A 19,055-nucleotide genomic window follows, 5' to 3' on the forward strand; every position below is an offset into this window, starting at 1 on the left:
TTTAATTTAATTAACTGGTCATATACTATTTATTCACAGTGATTCATTTTCTGTTTTTGCAGTTTTAATCATTTTAAAGTCTCTGTTGACAATATACACAAATTTTGGTCTGACTCTCCATATAAGCTTTTTTTCCTTGAACCTCTGGAGTTTCCTTTTGCTTACTTTTAAGAATCCTCCTCAGTCTTTGGACTTCTACACAGTGTTAGAAGATATGGGATCTGGTTCTCTACCCTTTATAAGCTCTCAGAAAAAGATGAACTGACCTCAATTGGTTTTCCATTTTCCTCTCCCTTCAGCCTAATGCTCGGTTCTTATCATTACCTCCATTCTCTCAACCCCTCCTTCACCCTTGCTCTTGTAAACCTAGTCAACTCTACAATTTCTTTTACTCAAATTCCTTGTGTCTTTATCTTTTTGCTTTGTATTCCTGGCACAATCCAATCATTTAACCCTCCCTACTCTTCGAATGGCAAAAATCATGAAATTGTTCTCATTGAATCTGCTACAAACATTTATCTCTAATGTCAACTGGGCCTTCACTGTAAGAAAGCAAACTTTCTTTATCAATTTGCTATCCCATTCAACAGCAGTTGTTTCACATTTTCTCACCTATTCCCCTGAGTCTTCCATGTACTATCCCTATCCCTTCCACATGCTATAGAAAATGACCAATAAGATAATTTCTGAAAAAAAAACTAGGAAATTTTAAGTGAACTGATACAAAGTAAAGTGAGCAGAATCAGGAGAACACTGTATACAGTAACAGCAATATTATGATAGTCAGTTGTGAAAAACTGATCAATATGATGATCCAAGACAATTCAAGGACTCATGATGAAAAAATATTTCCACTTTCTTTACTTTCTTGGGCTTTTTTTTGTAGTTGTTGCAACATGGCTAATATGGAAATATGTTTTATATGTCTTCACATGTATAATTGATGCTAAACTTGCCTTCTGAATGAGTAGGAAGGAGAGAGAGTATTGGGAATTCAAAATTTTAAAAATTAAAGTGAAAAAAGTAAAAAGTAAAAATTATTAGTCCCATATAGAAAGGTGAAGGTTGAACATTAAAAAATAAGCAACAATCAAAAAAAGGTTATTTTGTATCTGAAAACTATTTCTACCAACTGAAGACCAAATGAAGTCACAAAAAAAATAGTATCCCCTACAGGACTGAACCTCTAAGAAGGCAACGAAAAAGATCTAGAAATCCCTAGAAAAATACAAAAATTTCCCAGTTGAGCAATAATGAATGTTATCACTTATGTTTTTCATCTTCTCTGGTCAATCTTTTCCTGTTGTCTGGTTTTAAAAGAAATCTGAAAAGTTGAAGGTAAAGAGGAAGATTACCAAAGAAATAAGAATAACCATAACATACATTAAATTCCACCATATTTTCATCTACAGTCACTAGCATAAGAGCAAGATTATAAATTATAATTAAATTAGTTTAAAAATTCTAAATTTTTATTGGAGTGTAATAATATTGATATCTTTTGGTTTAAAATTTTATATCTATTATTCCATTTGGGCCTTATAACTCTATAAAGCAAGTACTACTATAATTATTATTCATTTCTATACAAATGAAGACACAGAATCAAAAAGTATAAGTAACTTATTACACATTTAGTAAATACCACAGCACTTTGTCCACCAGTCTGTTCTGTTTCTTAAGTCTGGCATTGTTTCTACTACACTATGCTATCGTTCCAACAGCTAGTAAAGTGTTATATATGTTAAATAATACTGTGTATAATATTATATATTATTTATAGCTGGCATTTGTTAAATATGTATTTAATGCACTAATTCACCAAGTACCCTCTAGGTATCCATCTTTATATTAAACACTGTGAGTGATAGCAAATAACAGTGATTTGCATACTGGGTTGACATAATAAGTTCATTTGGGAAAAGATATTTCTCAATAATAATCTTTATGATTATGATTCTTTTAGCTACCACTCAGAATTTTTCCATAAGAATTTGACCTGTTCCCACCATCCTCCCTCCAGGAAAATCAGTATTTATTTTCCATATAAGGAACCTTACTTCCACTGAAAGCTTTCAAAAATGAAAAATACTAGACAGGCTTTATTTAACCAACAAAAATATAGATTCATAACCAAGAATTTATTATATACCAGTCAATCAGTAAGCTTTTATCAAACACTTTCTATATTCCAGAATCTGTACTAATCACTAGGAATGCAGAAAATCCTAATAAAAATATTTGAGCAGAATTTGAAGTTTAAGCCAGGTAACTATTTACTTTTATGTTTTTCTTTTTTTTTAATGGTTTTTACTGCTTCCTCCTGCACAATTTTACAAACCTCTGTCCATAGTTCTTTACACACTCTACTAAATTTAATTATTTAAATCCATTCAACTCCACTTCATTTTCATAAGGGATGCTATTCAGGTCATATCTATAGATATACAACTTTCTTCAATTAACATCTGAATTTTGCAATAAGAAGCTCATCTGAGTCAAGTCAGTTCCAACTCTTATTCTAATGGACTCTGTAGTGCTTCTCCATCTTTGGCTTCAAAATATATAATCAATCTGATCTCTATATTGACGATCTGATAATGTCCATGTGTAGAGTCACTTTGGGAGTTGTTGAAAAATAGTGTTTGTTATGAGCAGCAAGTTTTCTTGACAAAACTCTAGTAGTCTCTGTCCTGCTTCAGCTGTGGCCAAAATTGCCTGTTATTCTAATTATCTTTTTTTTAAGGTTTTTCCAAGGCAAATGGGGTTTGCCCAAGGCCACACAGCTAGATAATTATTAAGTGTCTGAGGCTGGATTTGAATTCAGGTATACCTGACTCAAGGGCCAGTACTCTATCCACTGTGCCATCTAGCTGCCCCATTCTAATTATCTTTTGATTTCCTACTTTAACATTCCAATTCCCATGATGAATGTAATTTTTTTTCTGTTATTATTTCTAGAAGATGTTGTAGGTCTTCATAGAAAAGATCAACTTTGACCACTTCAATTTCAGTAGTGGGAACATAGACTGTTGTCATTGTGATGCTGAATAGTTTACCTTGTATTTTTTAAAGGCAATGGAGTTAAGTGGCTTGCCCAAGGCCACACAGTTAGGTAATTATTAAGTGTCTAAGGCTGAATTTGAACTTAAGTACTCCTGACTCCAGGGCCATGCTCCATGCCATCTAGCTACCCCACCTGTAGTTGTTTTAATTGAATTTCCTTTTAATATTTGCTCGTAAAATTTGTTATTTCTCTATACAAATGTTATTGATTTTGATAATATATTTCGTATTGTGTTACTTTACTGATGCTATTATCTCAATTAATTGGCTTGCTATTTTTTTAATCTTTCTAAATAAACCATCATGTCATTAGTAAAGAAATATCTTTGCCTTCTCTTTGACAACTCCACAAGTGGGAAGTATATAAGATTTAGAATCAGAAAATATGAGATTTTGTCTGGCATCAGACCTTGAAAATTCTTGTAACTAAGTCAATCACTTAATTATTCTAAACCTTCTTTCCCTTACTTCAAAAGAATTTTTTGTGAGGATATGCCTAAATATTTAACTTTGATTGATTTGACAAAAATTTAATTGATTTCATTCTATTATTGTTGCTGAATAGCAATGCAATAAGTTTTGGAGTGTGTTCAGATTTCATTACATCTTAAATAGATTGTCCAATTGTTTAGAAATTCTTTCCTTTTTTCCACTTTTTTTAAACTCTTTTCTTTTGAGGTTTAGTTCAGGCATAATAGCTAATATTAGCATTAATTAATATTAATATAATTAGTAACAATTTAGACCTAGTATTTATATACTTCTACTATGTTCAAGACATTGTGCTAAATATTTAACAAACTCTGAAGGGTAAATGCTGCTATTATCCCCATGTAACAATTTAGGAAACTGAGGCAACAGAGGTCATGATTTAGATCATGCAGTTAGTTAATGTATTTATCCATGTATTCAACACATTACATACCCACAGAGGAAGCCTAGATTTCTAAGGTTCTCTAAATACATAACATAATCTACAATTTATAATCATCTTTTTCTTTTTTTCCCTATACAAATTTCCTAAATTTTTTTCTCATCTTATTACTGGGGCTAGTATTTATAAAATTATATTAAATAGTAATCTTTAATCTATCCATGATATTATTGGGAATGTGTTTCTCCATTATGATAATGTTAATTCTTAGTTTTTAATACTATTTACCATTTTCAACTGAAAGAAAATTATTTTTTGTCAAATTTTTTCTTCACCTATTAATTGATATAATAATGTGATCCTGTTTATTGTAATATGTATTAGTATAGTTATAATTTTTATAATGTTGAATATTTTTGCATTCCTAATATAAACCCAATGATCATCAGGGGAAAGCTTTTCAATAGGTTTTTATTTTCTAATATTTTAGCATCACCATTCATTTGAGATTCTGGCATATATACCTATCATTTTCAGATGTGGTTTGGAAAAAAAATAAAACACAAGAGGCTATGCCCTATTTTTCAAGTAATTTCAAGAATTTTTGTTCTTTAAATGTATGATAGAATTCATTTATTAACTTAGCTCTGCCTGGGTTATTTTTTTCATTTTTAAGAGTTCATTTATGTTGTTCAAATTCTTATTTTGAAATGAGGTTATTTCTCTTTTTCTTTTTGTGATGTGTGTGTGTGTGTGTGTGTGTGTGTGTGTGTGTGTGTGTGTGTGTACTTGTTGTCTTCCCCATTAGGTCATAAGCTCCTTCAAGGCAGGGGCTGTCTTTTTTCCTCTTTTTGTATTCCCAGTTCTTAACACACAGCAGGCATTTAATAAATATTTATTGATTGATTAATTGGTTGATTCAGATAGCAGATTGGGGAGTGGGGAAAACAATTATCTCATTTGGTTGATTGCTTCTTGTCATTAGTTCTTGATGAGGGCCAAAATGACAATACGATGTTGGAGTCAAAGTACAATGTGTTCAACTGTGATAAGACCAACATGAACTCAGAATAGTTGGGCACAAATAGTCCACATAAACATTTGGAATGAAGCAATTCTGCTTCACTCATAGAGCAGAGCATCTTTTTTGATGCAAGCACATCTTGCTGTAGAGACCTTGCCAGTGTCTTCCATGTCAAGAATAATTCCAAGTTCTTCAGAAACATCTTGAGAGTGTCCTTGCACAGCTTCTTCTGAACTGTATGTAAGTGCTTGCTATGTTTGAGTTCTCTGTGAAATAGTATTTTAGACAAAGATACATTTGAAATTTGAAATTTTGATACCATTTTTATCATCATGGAAGGTGTCTGACAACATTGATGAAAACATCATTCTAAAAAACATGGGAGCAAAGTATTAAGATCTGCTTTAATCCATTGATGATTTAGAAATCATGAGAAATCATTGTCCATTATTCAGAATCTGTGCAAGCATACTGTCATAAAACTAATACTGATTAACTTCTCTCTGCACCCAAATTTTGCCATAATTTTCCACAAACTGTCTTGACTAATGATATCAAAAACTGTGGTCAGATCAAAAATGTTGTGTACAGCCTTCTGTTTTGCTCCTGACATTTCTTTTGGAGTTATCAGATGGAAGTCTCAGCAACTCAGAAAAATGACCCACATTACAATTTCAAAGGATTTATGATAAAAAAAATCTACTTCCAATTAGAGAACTCTAAGTACAATTTGAAACATATTTATTTATTTATTTTACTTTCTTTTCATTTATTTTTCTCTGTCTTGGTCTCAGTCTCTGTTTCTCTTATGAAACATGGTTAAAGCAGAAATATGTTTTGTATGACTTTATATGTATAATGATTTTTGTATTCTTTGCTTTCTTAGTGAAGGAAGTAGGAGGAGAAAATCTGGAGCTGAAAATAGAATAAAATTGAATTTTTTAAAATTATATAAATCTTAATATTCTTATTAGAAATAAAACCAGAAAACTAAGTGCAGCTAAATGGAAGTCTCCTTCAAAAGTACTTCTTTGATAAACAAATTAGCTTTTAGAAAAGGATATTTTAAATGTCCAAAAAGCAGTGATACTGAAAATTATGGAGGTTTGCTGACTTGATCCTTTGAAATTCACAAGATCATATGTGATGAACCTTTTCAACCTAAAATGGAAAAGATCAACTACAGAGTTAAAAAAGAGACCTCTATTTTTACAAGCCTCATGTTAGTTCCCCTTTATTATATTGCTAACTGTGCCAAGATCCAACCCTTGGGTCTTAACCATTTTCTGCTTCCATCCTTGCATGTACTGCTTCATGAAGGTGGAGACAAATCTAACTGTTCTTATTTGTCCACAAATTTATGTCACATTACTTTAATTGGGTCCTCACTGGTTCTTGTCTTTCATTATCAAAGAAGATCAAAAAGAAAGCTCACAAGGTGTCCAACTGTGTCTCATCAGACCAATATGAACTCAGAATGCTCTACCACAGATTAAGCACAAATGGTCCATGTGAACAACTGGGGTGTTTTCTCTAAACTTCTGTATCTCACATTCCCATTGAACTGCTTAAATTCTGCCTTTCTCAGAGAGCATAGCATTCTCTCTGTAGAGGGCATGCCATAGCAGTCCTGTGCCAGTGTCTCCCATGGTACACAATCAATTCCACAGAGAAACCTTCATAGTGTTTTAATATCACTTCTTCTGACCCCATTGTGAGCACTTGCCCTGTATGAGTTCTTCATCAAATAGTCTTTCTGGCGAGCATACATTTGGCTTTCTACCAACATAGCCAGCCCATCGTAGTTGTGCTTTCTGTAGAAATGTTTAATGCTTGGCAGTTTAGCTCAATATAGAACCTCAGTGTCTGGTATCTTCTCCTGCCAAGTGATCTTCAGAATCTTCCTAAGACAATTTAAATGGAAGCAATTCAATTTCCTGGCATGGCACAGGTAGACTATCCAAGTTTCACAGACATACAACAATGAAGTCAACACAATGGCTCTGTAGACCTTCAGTTTGTAGTCAGTCTAGTACTTCTCTCTCACACACTTTCTTCCGGAGTTTCCCAAATAACAAGCTAGCTCTGATATTGCGTGTGTCAACTTCATTTTTAATGTGCAACCTCCCTGGAAAGAACACTGCCAAGGTAAATGAACTTATCCACAGTATTCAAAACTTCTCTATTTGCTGTAATTAATAGATCCACATATCAATGGTGTGGTGCTGGCTAATGTAGCACCTGTGTTTTCTTGGTGTTAATTGTTAGGTCAAAATTAGCACAAGCAGGCAAGAATCAATCCATATTTGTTGCATCTCAGCTTCAGAGAAACAAAATCATCTGCAAGCAGAAAAACCATGCACTAACACTCCTACTTTGGTCTTGGCTTATACCTTTTTCAAGCTAAAGAATTAACCATCAGAGAGGTAGCTGACCTTGACAAGTATTTATCCTTAGTGAAGGCATTTGATAACATAGCTGAAAATATCAAGCATAGGAGCAAGGACAAATCCTTGTTTCACTCCATCAGAGACCAAGAAATCACTAGAGTTTTGTCCACTATCCAGAACCTGGGTATGCATGCCATCAAGAAACTAACATAAAACTCTGAGAAACTTGTCCGAGCAACTAAATTTTGACATAATTTTCCATAAGCTCTCATGAATGACAGTATTAAAGGCCTTGGTCAGATCTACAAACAGTATACTCAGACCTCTGTTCTGCTCCTTACATTTTTCCTGGAGTTTTCAGACAGCAAACACCATATCCACTGTTCTAAAGCCCTTTCTGAAACCACAATGGCTCTCAGGCAGGTGACCATCTTCCAGGTGAAGGATCAACCTTTTGAGAAGGACTCTGGCAAGAATCTTACCAGCAATGAGTAAAAGAGAAATACCCCTGATTGTCACAGGACAATTTATTCCCTTTACTTTTATAGAGATAGACAATGTAGGCATCCTTGAATTCTTGGAGAATAACCTCTTCGTGCCATATTACCTAGAAATTTTCAGTTAGCTTTCAGATGATCAATCAATCTCCCACCTTGTAAATCCCAGCTGGAATAGAATCAGCACCAGGTGCTTTGCTGCATGAAAGGAGTATGTTGGCATTCCAAACCTCTTCTTCAGTTTGGAACTTCATCTAGGGACTGATTGACTTCAGCTTGAGGAAACAATCAATGACTTCTGCATTAATTAATGACAGTCCTTTAAGAATATTATGGAAGTGTTCAGCCCATCTCTCTAGGATCATGTCCCTATCATGTGGCTCCATCAGCACTGAGTAGTTGAGATGCATCAAAGGTTTTTGACCCACAAATAACTTTCAGGGTGTCATAAAAGCACTTTGGATTTTTACTATCTGCATTAAATTGAATTTCATCTACCTTCTTACTGAGCAGAGTCCTGCATCTCTCTAAGCTTTGCTTGTACTTTACTTTTGAAGCAATTAAATGCTACCTTCTTAGAAATGGATGAGATCTTGTTTTTTCATTCAGCAGCTTCCATAATTTTCATTAAACCACTTTTGATATTGGTGAGTATTCTGACCCAGTGGAGCAAACACAATGCTGTATGCCAGAGCTCTGAAATCTGCTCACTCTTTTTCTGCTCCACTGTTGCCAATTGTGTGTTAGTTCAGTTTTCTTTCCAAGTTAACAACAAATGTCCCCTTTCAGAGAGGCTCTCTAATCTTTTTTTTTTTTTGAGGGTAAGAAAAGGCATAGATTTAATTCACAGGTTGCTTCAAAAATTCCCAGGTTACTGCATAAAGTTCACAAGTTACCACAAAAAGCTCACTGGTTAGATTCTTTAGCAAGGTAAAGAAGGTGAGTTTTTTTTTAGTAAGGCAATGGGGTTAAGTGACTTGTCCAAGGTCCCATGGGTAGGTAATTATTAAGTGTCTGAGGTCAGATTTGAACTCAGTATTCCTGACTCCAGGGCTGGTGCTCTATTCACTGCACCACCTAGCTGCCCCAGACAGTGAGTTCTTAAGAAAATAAATTTAAGTAAAAAAGAGACAGCTACAAGCTAGTCTGGGGAGAACAGCACAGACAGTTAAGAAGAGGGTGGAGGAAATGGGAAAGGGAACAGCCAAGAGACAGTGATTGAGCTTTGATTAACATGATCCAGATACATGAAGAAGAAGGTAGTTAAGTTTGGGGATACACTCCCCTGGAGCAGGCTGGCCTCCAAAAGAAAAGGAGCAAACTGTGGATACATAGTAAAGAAGTACATAGGGGAGTGAGAGGATATTTGGGGGAATCACACTCCCCCAGAACAGGCTGACCTCCCAAAGAAGTAAACTGAGTGAGCAAGTTTTTAAGGAGGAAAGGGGATGGGTGTAGCTCAAAGAAAAGAGATGGTAATTAGGTTATTTGTGCAAAAACTAAATCCTTTCAGGTTAAGGCAGAGATTCATTATTTAGTTGATAGAGACTTGTTTTGTACTTGGAGATTTGAATTTACAGGAGTCCTTGTCAGTTTGGGGCAAGGTCCTTTACAAAAAGTTCATTGGAGGTGGCTAGGTGGCATAGTGGATAAAGCACCAGCCCTGGAGTCAGGAGTACCTGGGTTCAAATCCAGTCTCAGACACTTAATAATTACCCAGCTGTGTAGCCTTGGGCAAGCCACTTAACCCAGTTTGCCTTGCAAAAACCTAAAAAAAAAAAAAGTTCATTGATCTCATCTGGTAGCTTGGACAATGACATGGTAATGGGGTCAGTGTTAATGAAATGTATATGGTCAGTGCAGAGGGAACAGATTAATTATAGAACAGATTTTTCTTAACATTTCCTCTGCTTTAATTTCTTCCAGGTACTCTTATATTTCTTGTGATCAGTATATTCTTTTCTCTGAGTCTCTATTTAGATTACTTGTAGTATTATTCTTTTTCTTCTGGGGTTAAAGCTTGGTTTCCTCTTAAGCCATAGTAGTTCTTCATTATGTTCCAGCATTTTCATCTGTTTGCTAATATTCTCAACCTCAATTTCTCTAATAGAACTTTGTTCTTTGGTTATTCTCTATTCCTCTCATTATCTTGTTTTGACAGGTTGACAGGTTATACTTGGTTCTGGATATTGTACCTTACACTAGGCTCATATTTTTCTAAAGGAATTTCTGGTTTTAGCTCTGCTTCTTGGTGACTCAACATTTAGTTCTTTCTTTGTCTCCTATATTCTAGAGTTAACTTCTTACTGGAAATCTGACAAGCTCTAATGACATATTGTTGATTGTACAGATAGTCTAGCCTCTTTTAAGATGCCAGCTATTTCTCTTTCCAGGTGATACCTGGACCCTTTTCTCCTCAGCTTCTACTCTAAGTTGTCAGGTCTGATCCTGTCTCCACTGAAGATACCTAGTGACAATTTCTGTGAGTTTGGCCTACCACATCTATGATACTCTGGGTTGGGAGCCAAACTGAATCCAGGATCCATCAGTCTGAGGAGCCTAGAAGATAAGAGTTCTGTCAACTTGCCTATGCTGCATCAGAACAAATCCAGATGGAAAATCTCTATCAGATATTTTGACCAGGCTATTTGTCCAATAGACATCTTAAAGTCCCATTAACCAGTCATTTTTTTCTGACACTTTGAGACCAAACAGTGTAACAAACTTTTACAAGACTTCTTCTTGAAGTCTTGGAAGACTAAGTTTTTTTCCAATTGCATAAGAGACAACCCAAAGGTCAATTTTCTTGATGATGGGGAAATTGGGGGTACCATCCCAAAGATGAGGGTTCTTTGTGCAAAACTTATGACTGACCCCAGAGGAGTAAAAGCTCAGATTTTTAAAATTCACAGGTCTGCAAATTTCACATTGATTTCAGAACATAAGCAGTTCACAGATTTAATTCTCCTAGAGAGACAAGTTATTTGAGGACATACCATATAACAGAGCTATAGACAACAATGTCTGAGGGAAAGAGAAAAGTAAAGGAATAGAAGACAGTCATAAGAAATGACTGGGCTCAGACCCTCAGGAATCTACTCTAGAGCTGGGCCCATATTGTTAGATATCTGCTGGGCAAGAAGTAGTCTGGGGAAAAAAAGTAGTCTCAGAGAGAGAGAGAGAGAGAGAGAGAGAGGAGAGAGAGAGAGAGAGAGAGAGAGAGTTTAGATCAACATAGGTCCACAGAAGAAACTTAGAGGAAAGAAGGGAGAAGAAATTGGATGGCAGGGAGCCAAAGAAAAAAAGAGAAGAAAAGCTGTGAGATCCAACCACATGGAGCTGGGGCTGATATTTTTCCAGAGTAATGAGTTTCTAGCTTAGATTGCTCAGATATTTAAAAGGGAATATCCCCTCGTCACTTCAAAGATAGGATGACTACCCCATCCTCATAATGAAACTAAGAAATTATTCCCCTGCCCCTTGCTTAAGGGTAAGAGAAGAACCCTCTCTCTTCTTCTAAGGGAATAATACTTTAAGGGAAAAAAAACCTCTCAAATCTCCATTCAGAAGAGTAAGCAATGTTAGTCCTTAGACTGCTTGATTGTTTCCTATTCTTGGCTAATGCCCAGAGATCCACTAGCAATACATTCCTCTATCTTCAAAAAAAAAAAAAAACCACTGGCTTTTTCCATCCTCACTATTGTCCCATACCTTTTTCAGCCTTTTATGGTTAAACTCTTTGAGAAAGCTTTGTATAATTGTCCCTCAACTTCCTCTCCTCTCTTCCTTTCTTCTTATATCTCTGTAATTTGATGAGATTTCTGACCTCATCATTCAAATAAATTTACTATCTTCAATGTTACCAATGATTTCTTAATTCCTAAATGAAATGAAATTTGTCAATTCTCATTCTTCCTGATCTTTCTGTAGCCTTTGACACTATTGATCACTCTTCTCCTTGATATTCTTCAGGCTAGATTTTCATGACACTAGTCTGTACTGGTTCTCCATCTACTTCTGATCCCTCTTTCTCAGTTTTCCTAGCTAGACTTTCACTGAGCATGTCCCAAAGATCTTTATATAAGAATCTCTTTTCTCCTATATTTAACTTGTTGATATCATCCACCTCCATGAATTCAATTATTTATTATATTTATATTTATATTATTTATTCAATTATTTATCTATCATCAACCTCTTTGCTGACCTCCACTATTCTAGCTCGAGCTCTCTATCAGATATTTTGACCAGGGTATTTGTCCAATAGACATCTTAAGCTCATTCAGAATTAAACTCAATATCTTTTCTGCTTATCTCCACACACTCCTTTCCAAAGTTCTCTATTTACTATCAAGGACACCATCATCATCATTCCATTTTCCAGACTTGCAACTAGGTGAAACCCTAAAATCCTATTACTTATTTTCTATATCTAATCCAAGGGCTATCAATTTTATCTTTGAAGCATCTCAAAAATTCTCCTTTTTCTCTGATACTGCCTCTATCCTGGTAGAGACTCATTTCTTCACATTTGAACTATTCCAACAACCTACTGGTAGGTTTTCCTGGAATGAGTCTCTCCCCATTCTAGTTCAAGTTCCATTCAGATACCAAAGTGATTTTCCTAAAGAACATGTCTGATCATGTTATATCCCTATCATCTTGAGGAACAAATATAAAGTTCTTGGTTTGGTGTTCAAATCCCTTTATAAATAAACCCCCCTTCTTCTTATACTTCCTCCTACACACAATCCAGTAACACTGATCTTCTTGATGTTTCTCAAATTAGAAACTCCATATCAGGGCCATGCATTTTTTTAACTGTCCCCTATTACCAAAATCTTTTCCATCTTCTTCTCTACTTCCAGGTTTTCTTGGTTTCCTTCAAATCTCAGAAAAATTCCATTATCAACAAAAAGTCTTTCCCAGTCTCTCAATTTCATTGCCTTGTCTCTGTTCATATTTCCTATGAATCCAATATAAAGCTTTTTTGTACATAGTTGCTTGCATGCTTTCTCTCCCATTAGACTGTGAGCTCAGCAAGAGTGGGGCCTGGTTTTTTTTAACTTTTATTTGCATTTCTATTGCAAAGAATCCCCAAGACAGTGACTGGAACATAGTTGAAGTTTAATACTTAATACTTATCAAATGACTCCTGTTACGTCTTTCTCAGAGCAACCCATGCTTTCAAAGTTTCCAATAACACCTTAACTACTAAGTACAAACAAAATATATGCTGGATAAATGAGAGATAATCAAGATATTGAGGGTACTAGTATTAAAGAGGATCAGAAAAGGTGAAGATGGGCTTTTAGTTAGTGCTTGAAGGAAGCCAGAGAAGTCACAGAGATGGAAGAAAAAAAATCTAGACATGAGAGACAGCCAGTGAAAATGCCTAGAAAAAGGAGGTGGAATATCTAGTGTAAGGAGCAGCAAAGAAGTCAGGGTCTTCAGATCACAGAGTACATAAAGTTAAAAAAAGGATCTGCACATTAGAAAAGTAGGAAGGGGCCTGATTGTACAGGACTTTTAAAGTCAGAGGATTTTTTTATTTTTTCCTAGCAGTTATAGAAAACTCTTTTTGAATTTAAACGTCCCCTTATTTTGATTCCATTCTATCTTTCCAGTTTGATTATATATTAATCCAACTAATTCATGTATCCTCTTTGCTATCTCCTTTACCTTTCGTTTCTTGTGTCTATGTCATCCCTGTGCCAAGAATGCTCTCCTTCCATTCAAGGGTCAGCTCAAGTGCCTCCTCCTTCCAGATATCATTCTCCCCAACAATAATGTGAATATTATCTTCTACTTATTTTATATAAATCCTGGCTAATATATAATTTCCAGTAGAATGCAAGTTCCTTACTCTTGTTTGTAAATCACCAGTGCTTTGTCAAAGTTCTAAGAACATCACATTAATTGCTTAATATATGCTTACTGTTTGATAATAAGAATTCTACATAAGAACATTAATTTCATATTTAGATGATTGATAAATGAAAAGGATAAAGTCAGGGAAGAATATATTACAATAATAGACAATGGAAAATAATGAGGATTTCCCTGAACCAGGGAGGTAATAATAGAAATAGAAAGGATGTAAAAGATAGTACAGAATCAAAATTTAAAAATTATCACAAGGTTACATGAGGGAGAGTAGTTGAGGCTGAGAGGAATAAAACATGATGTAAAGCCCTGTCAGATAGACTTAAAGAATAATGGTGTTGTTAGTCAAATCAGAGAAAGGAAGGGTAAAAGACTATGGAGGATTGGTAGGTAGGAATAGATCCAAGTTAAGAACATGTTGAGTTTGAAGCAAGAGTGGGGCAACTGGTAGGTGAAAAATTATAGGCAGTTAGAATTTAGGTTCCAGAGCACAGAAGTGATGGATGAAGATTTGGGAATAATCAGCACAAAGTTATGGATGAAGAGGCTGATGTTCACCAAGGGAGAGAATATAAAAAGAAAAAAAAAGACTGATGATCCAGTATTTTAAAGCATGGAAATAAGAAGAATTGGGGCTAATGAATATTAAAGAAAGGAAATAGGCTGTTTTTCTTCTGAGAAACCTTCAGATCATCTGAATTACTGAGTTCACTCTTCTGTAAGCTAAAGTTCAGGCTCTATCTTCAATATTGAGAAGGTATGAGTTCTTCCCTGTAGCACTTTTTAATACCATATTCTTGAGAGTTTTCAGCAAGAAATGATTTTCCTCTAGATCATGCATTTTTATAATAAAAATACAAATGAATAGGAATATGATAGATAGAATCAGTGCCAGACACTTGTCAATTAAGAGATCATCTGGTCAAATCCTCTTTTCCTGGGAAAGGATTCCTCTAACCCTTCAAGATATTCTAGTATCTATACCTATATCCTATTCGAATACTGTGCTACAACATGAAATTAGAAATGAAATAAAATGTGGACTAATCATACTATTCCCATTCCTCACATTCCTTTCTCCATTAAAAGAGAAACCCAATAAAGGAAGGTCTTTTACCCTAAATAAATGAATTATTAGGAAAAGGTATGGGTGACCAGTATGGAGAGTTAATTTGAATTACCTGAGTTATTGATTCAAATAGCCATCTCTGTTTGTTTCTGTTAACATATATATGGTCTCGGTATCAATATTACTAAGCTACAAATTTCTGGCAGTGTACTGATTTTTAAGCAATCCCTCATAGCCTCATCTGACACACCAATCTGTTCTGAAAAGTTTTCATACATAACTCTTACCAACTGCAGGGGGTCCATACTACTTTGCTCCTGTGAAATTATCTTCTCTAAATGGTCTCTAAATGAAAGTGTATTTATAACCCCAGAACTACTTAGGAACACTTCATTAGTCTTATAAGTTTGATTAAATATTTCCATATGTGTGCAACTGCAATGTGAGTTTGTATGTACAGTGATTTAACATTGCAAGAGAAGAAAAGACAGGACACAAAAATTATAAACTCTGGTAAATAATCCTAATGGGCAATAAATAGGGTAAAGACCATAGTAAAATAAAGAAAAGAAGAAATGTCTCCATTTTTTTAATGAATGAAATAATAGTTATGAGGAGTTATAATTTACCATGAATTTTCCCCTACATTATTAATAGTTAGGTGGGGGTGGTTGGGAGACAAGGGTATAATGATTTTTATTTGTGTAATATATAAGTCAAAATTGTATGCTCCACATAGAGGTGGATTATATTTAATTCTCCTACCCTGGACCACCATTTTTTCTTCAATAAAATTAACATATCTTTGGTACCCTAGCCATAGCAATTGTACAGGAATGTATCCTTCTTGTTTAGTCCTATGCAGCAAATTCCTTGTTTTTCTTTTATCAAAAGATAGAATTTGTTGACATAATGGACTTATTCTCCAAATGAGTCAAGGAAGATAGAAGTCATTTTACATTCCTCTACAAAGAGCAATAATAATAATAATAATAATAACAAAAAATTCAAAACTCTAAATTATGTCTATAATCTTTGAGTGGAAAAGAAAATATAAATGTTTTATAAAGATTTATTATAACTTGTTATAATAATATGAAACAACAAATGTAGGTAGACATTTCTTTATTTTGTTTTATTATAACATCAAATAAAGTTGTTAGTTACAGAAGAGATAGAACTAGAGCTAAACAAATAGCTTTAATCATTTTAATATCAGTTTTTCATTTTCCTACATGACTATAAATATCAAGAACTTGTGTACATGCACTTCATGTTTTTAATTCAGTTGTTTGAGGTTTTTTGCTGATTATCTTATTTGTTCATTTTTTAAAAACCTGATGACTGCATCCATAATCATTAATGGTGAGGATACTCTTAACACTAAGACTGGGACCCTGCCTTTTTCTTCTGGAATTTTCTGAATTGAGACTGTATTGTCACAGCTGCACGTTCTGTCTCTGGTGCATCCATGTCAATTTGAAATTCCTCTTGAACTTTCTTTTGTCCATCTGTTTCAAGAAAACAAACAAACAAGAACATAATTGCACTAAAAATAAGATGATGACATATCATGAAGTCAAGACTAATTTGAAAAGCAAATGAAATTCAGGAAATTGTTTTGCTCACAATCAGAAGACAGACTCTGTATTATTACTACAAAGGAGAGTTGATACACCCAGGGAGTCGTACTCAGATACATAATTATCACATTGAATATTTTCCTCTTTAAGTGATTTCAAGTATTTCTGTTTTTATAATGGTCTCTGAATGAAAGCATATTTATATTCCCAGAACTACTTAGGAACACTTCATTAGTCTTACAAGTTTGACTAAATGCTTTAATCAAGAAATCTTTATTTTTAAAATACCAAATATCAAGTTTTTAACAATCAAAATGCCTATTATTATTGAAAAATACTAGAAAGCATAGGAATAAATGGAACTTTTCTTAAAATGATAAGTAGTATCTATCAAAAAGCCTCAGCAAGCATTATATGTAATGGGGATAAGCTAGAAGCCTTCTCAGTAAGATCAGGAGTGAAATAATAATATCCATTATCAGCCCTATTATTCAATATTGTACTAGAAATGCTAGCTATAGCAATAAGACTAGACAAAGAAACTGAAAGAATTAGAATAAGCAATAAGGAAACAAAATGATCAGTCTTTGAAGACAATATGATGATATCCTTAAAGAATCCTAGGGAATCAACTGAAAAACTAATTGAAACAATTAACAACTTCATCAGTGTCACAGAATATAAATTATAAATTAAACCTAAATGAATCATCAACATTTTTATATATTACTAACAAAGTTTAGCATAAAGAGATAGAAAAAGAAATTCCATTTATAATAACTATAGACAATTTGAAAAACTTGGGAGTATTCTTGCCAAGGCAAACCTAGGAACTATCTGAACACAGTTGCAAAATGCTTTTTTTTTCATAAATAAAGTCAGATCTGAACAATTGGAAAAATATTAGTTACACATGGTTTGAGTTAATATAAGAAAAATAACAATACTAAAATTAATTTGTATATTGTGTCATGCCAATTAAACTACCAAAAAGTATTAGAAAGAACTAGAAAAAAATAATAAAATTCATCTGTTAAAACAAAAGGTCAAGGGGAAAAATGCAAAACAAGACAGCCTAGCAGTAACCAATTTCAAACTATATATTATAAAATAGAAATCATGAAAACAATTAGATACTGGCCAAGAAATAGAGTGGTGGATCAATGGAACAGATTAGTTACATAATGCACAATAGTAAATGACATTGTTATCTACTGTTTGATTAAACCCAAAGATCCAAACTTGGGGAAGAAGAATTTACTATTTGACAAAAATCCTGGAAAAATTTGAAAGGAGATTGACATAAATTATGAACCAATATCTCACAATGTATACCAAGATAAGGTCAAATGGGTACATGATTTAGTCACAAAAAGCAAATTACGGCAGCATGGAAATTTTACCTGTCACATGAATGGATAAAGGAAGAATTTATGACTAAACAAGATCATGGAAAGTAAAAAGGATAATTTCAATTAAAAGAATTTAAAAGTTTTTGCACAAGCAAAATCAATGCAACCAAAATTAGAAGGAAAATAAATAATGGGACGGGGATATTAAAAAAGTAAATTTCTCTGTTAAAGGCATCATTGTTCAACTATGTAGAAAATTGGTCAAAATTTATAAAATATGAGTCATTCTTCAATTGACAAATGGTCAAAGGATATGAATAGCAGTTTTCAGAAGAAGAAATCAGAGTTATCTCTATTCATTTAAAAATGCTCTAAATCATTAGTGACTAAAGAAATGAAAAGTAAAACAGCTCTGAGGTACCACCTCATACTTAGTTTGGCTAACATGACAGAAAAGGATAATGACAACTATTGAAAGGGATATGGAAAAATTTTGATATTAATACATTGTTGGTGGAGTTATAATCTACTCCAACCATTCTGGGGAACAATTTGAACTATGCCCAAAAGGCTGTAAAATTGCACATACCATTTGATCTAACAATACCACCAGTAGACCTATTTTCCAAAGAGATCAAAGAAAAAGGAAAGAAATCTTTCTGTACAAAAACAAATTGTATTAGCCCTTTTTGTAGTAGAAAAGGATTGGAAATTGAGAGTATGTCAACTGGGGAATGACTGATCAAGTTGTGTTGTAAGATAGTGGTAGAATACTTTTGTGCCCTAAGAAATGATAAGCAATATGGTTTCAGAAAAAACCTGGAAAGTCTTATATAAACTGACACAGAGTAGGATGAACAGAATCAGAAGAATAGTATATACAGTAACAGTCTTATTGTACAATGATCAAGTTGAAAGAGGACTGAAAGAATTCAGCAATGGATATCATTAGAAACTTGGAAGTATGAAGTTTCAGTAGAATGGTATTTTGGAAGCTAGATTGAAACAGACAGAAATGTATGGATATCAGGAAAATTGGGAGAAATTGAAATAAGAAGCTGTGACAACTTTTTCTAGGAATTTGGCCAGGAAAGACAAGATAGCTAAGATAATTGGAAGATTTGGTAGGGAACACTGAAGGTTTTATAAGAACAAAGGAGAACTGGATATATTTGTTGGTACCAAGGAAAGAATCAGTGAATAAGGAAGGGTTAAAGAGACAACAACTGATTTAAGGGGCAAGTTCCCAGAAATGATATTATTGAGTCAAGGGAGTGTCTTGGAAAACAGAGCAAAGTTGATCAAATAGCAGGA

General features: G+C 33.9%; 1 protein-coding gene across 1 annotated transcript in view; it reads right to left on the minus strand.

Moving 5' to 3' along the window:
• Positions 1-15,924: 15,924 nt before the first annotated feature.
• Positions 15,925-19,055, minus strand: part of PCP4 (Purkinje cell protein 4) — a 30,269-nt gene continuing 27,138 nt past the window's right edge. Inside the window, exon 3 of the mRNA XM_074232078.1 lies at positions 15,925-16,317. Coding sequence (XP_074088179.1) covers positions 16,190-16,317 — 128 coding nt within the window. The 3' untranslated portion in view covers positions 15,925-16,189. The remainder of the gene's footprint in view (positions 16,318-19,055) is intronic.

Source organism: Macrotis lagotis, chromosome 1, assembly GCF_037893015.1.
Source record: "Macrotis lagotis isolate mMagLag1 chromosome 1, bilby.v1.9.chrom.fasta, whole genome shotgun sequence".
NCBI classification, from domain to species: Eukaryota; Metazoa; Chordata; class Mammalia; order Peramelemorphia; family Peramelidae; genus Macrotis; species Macrotis lagotis.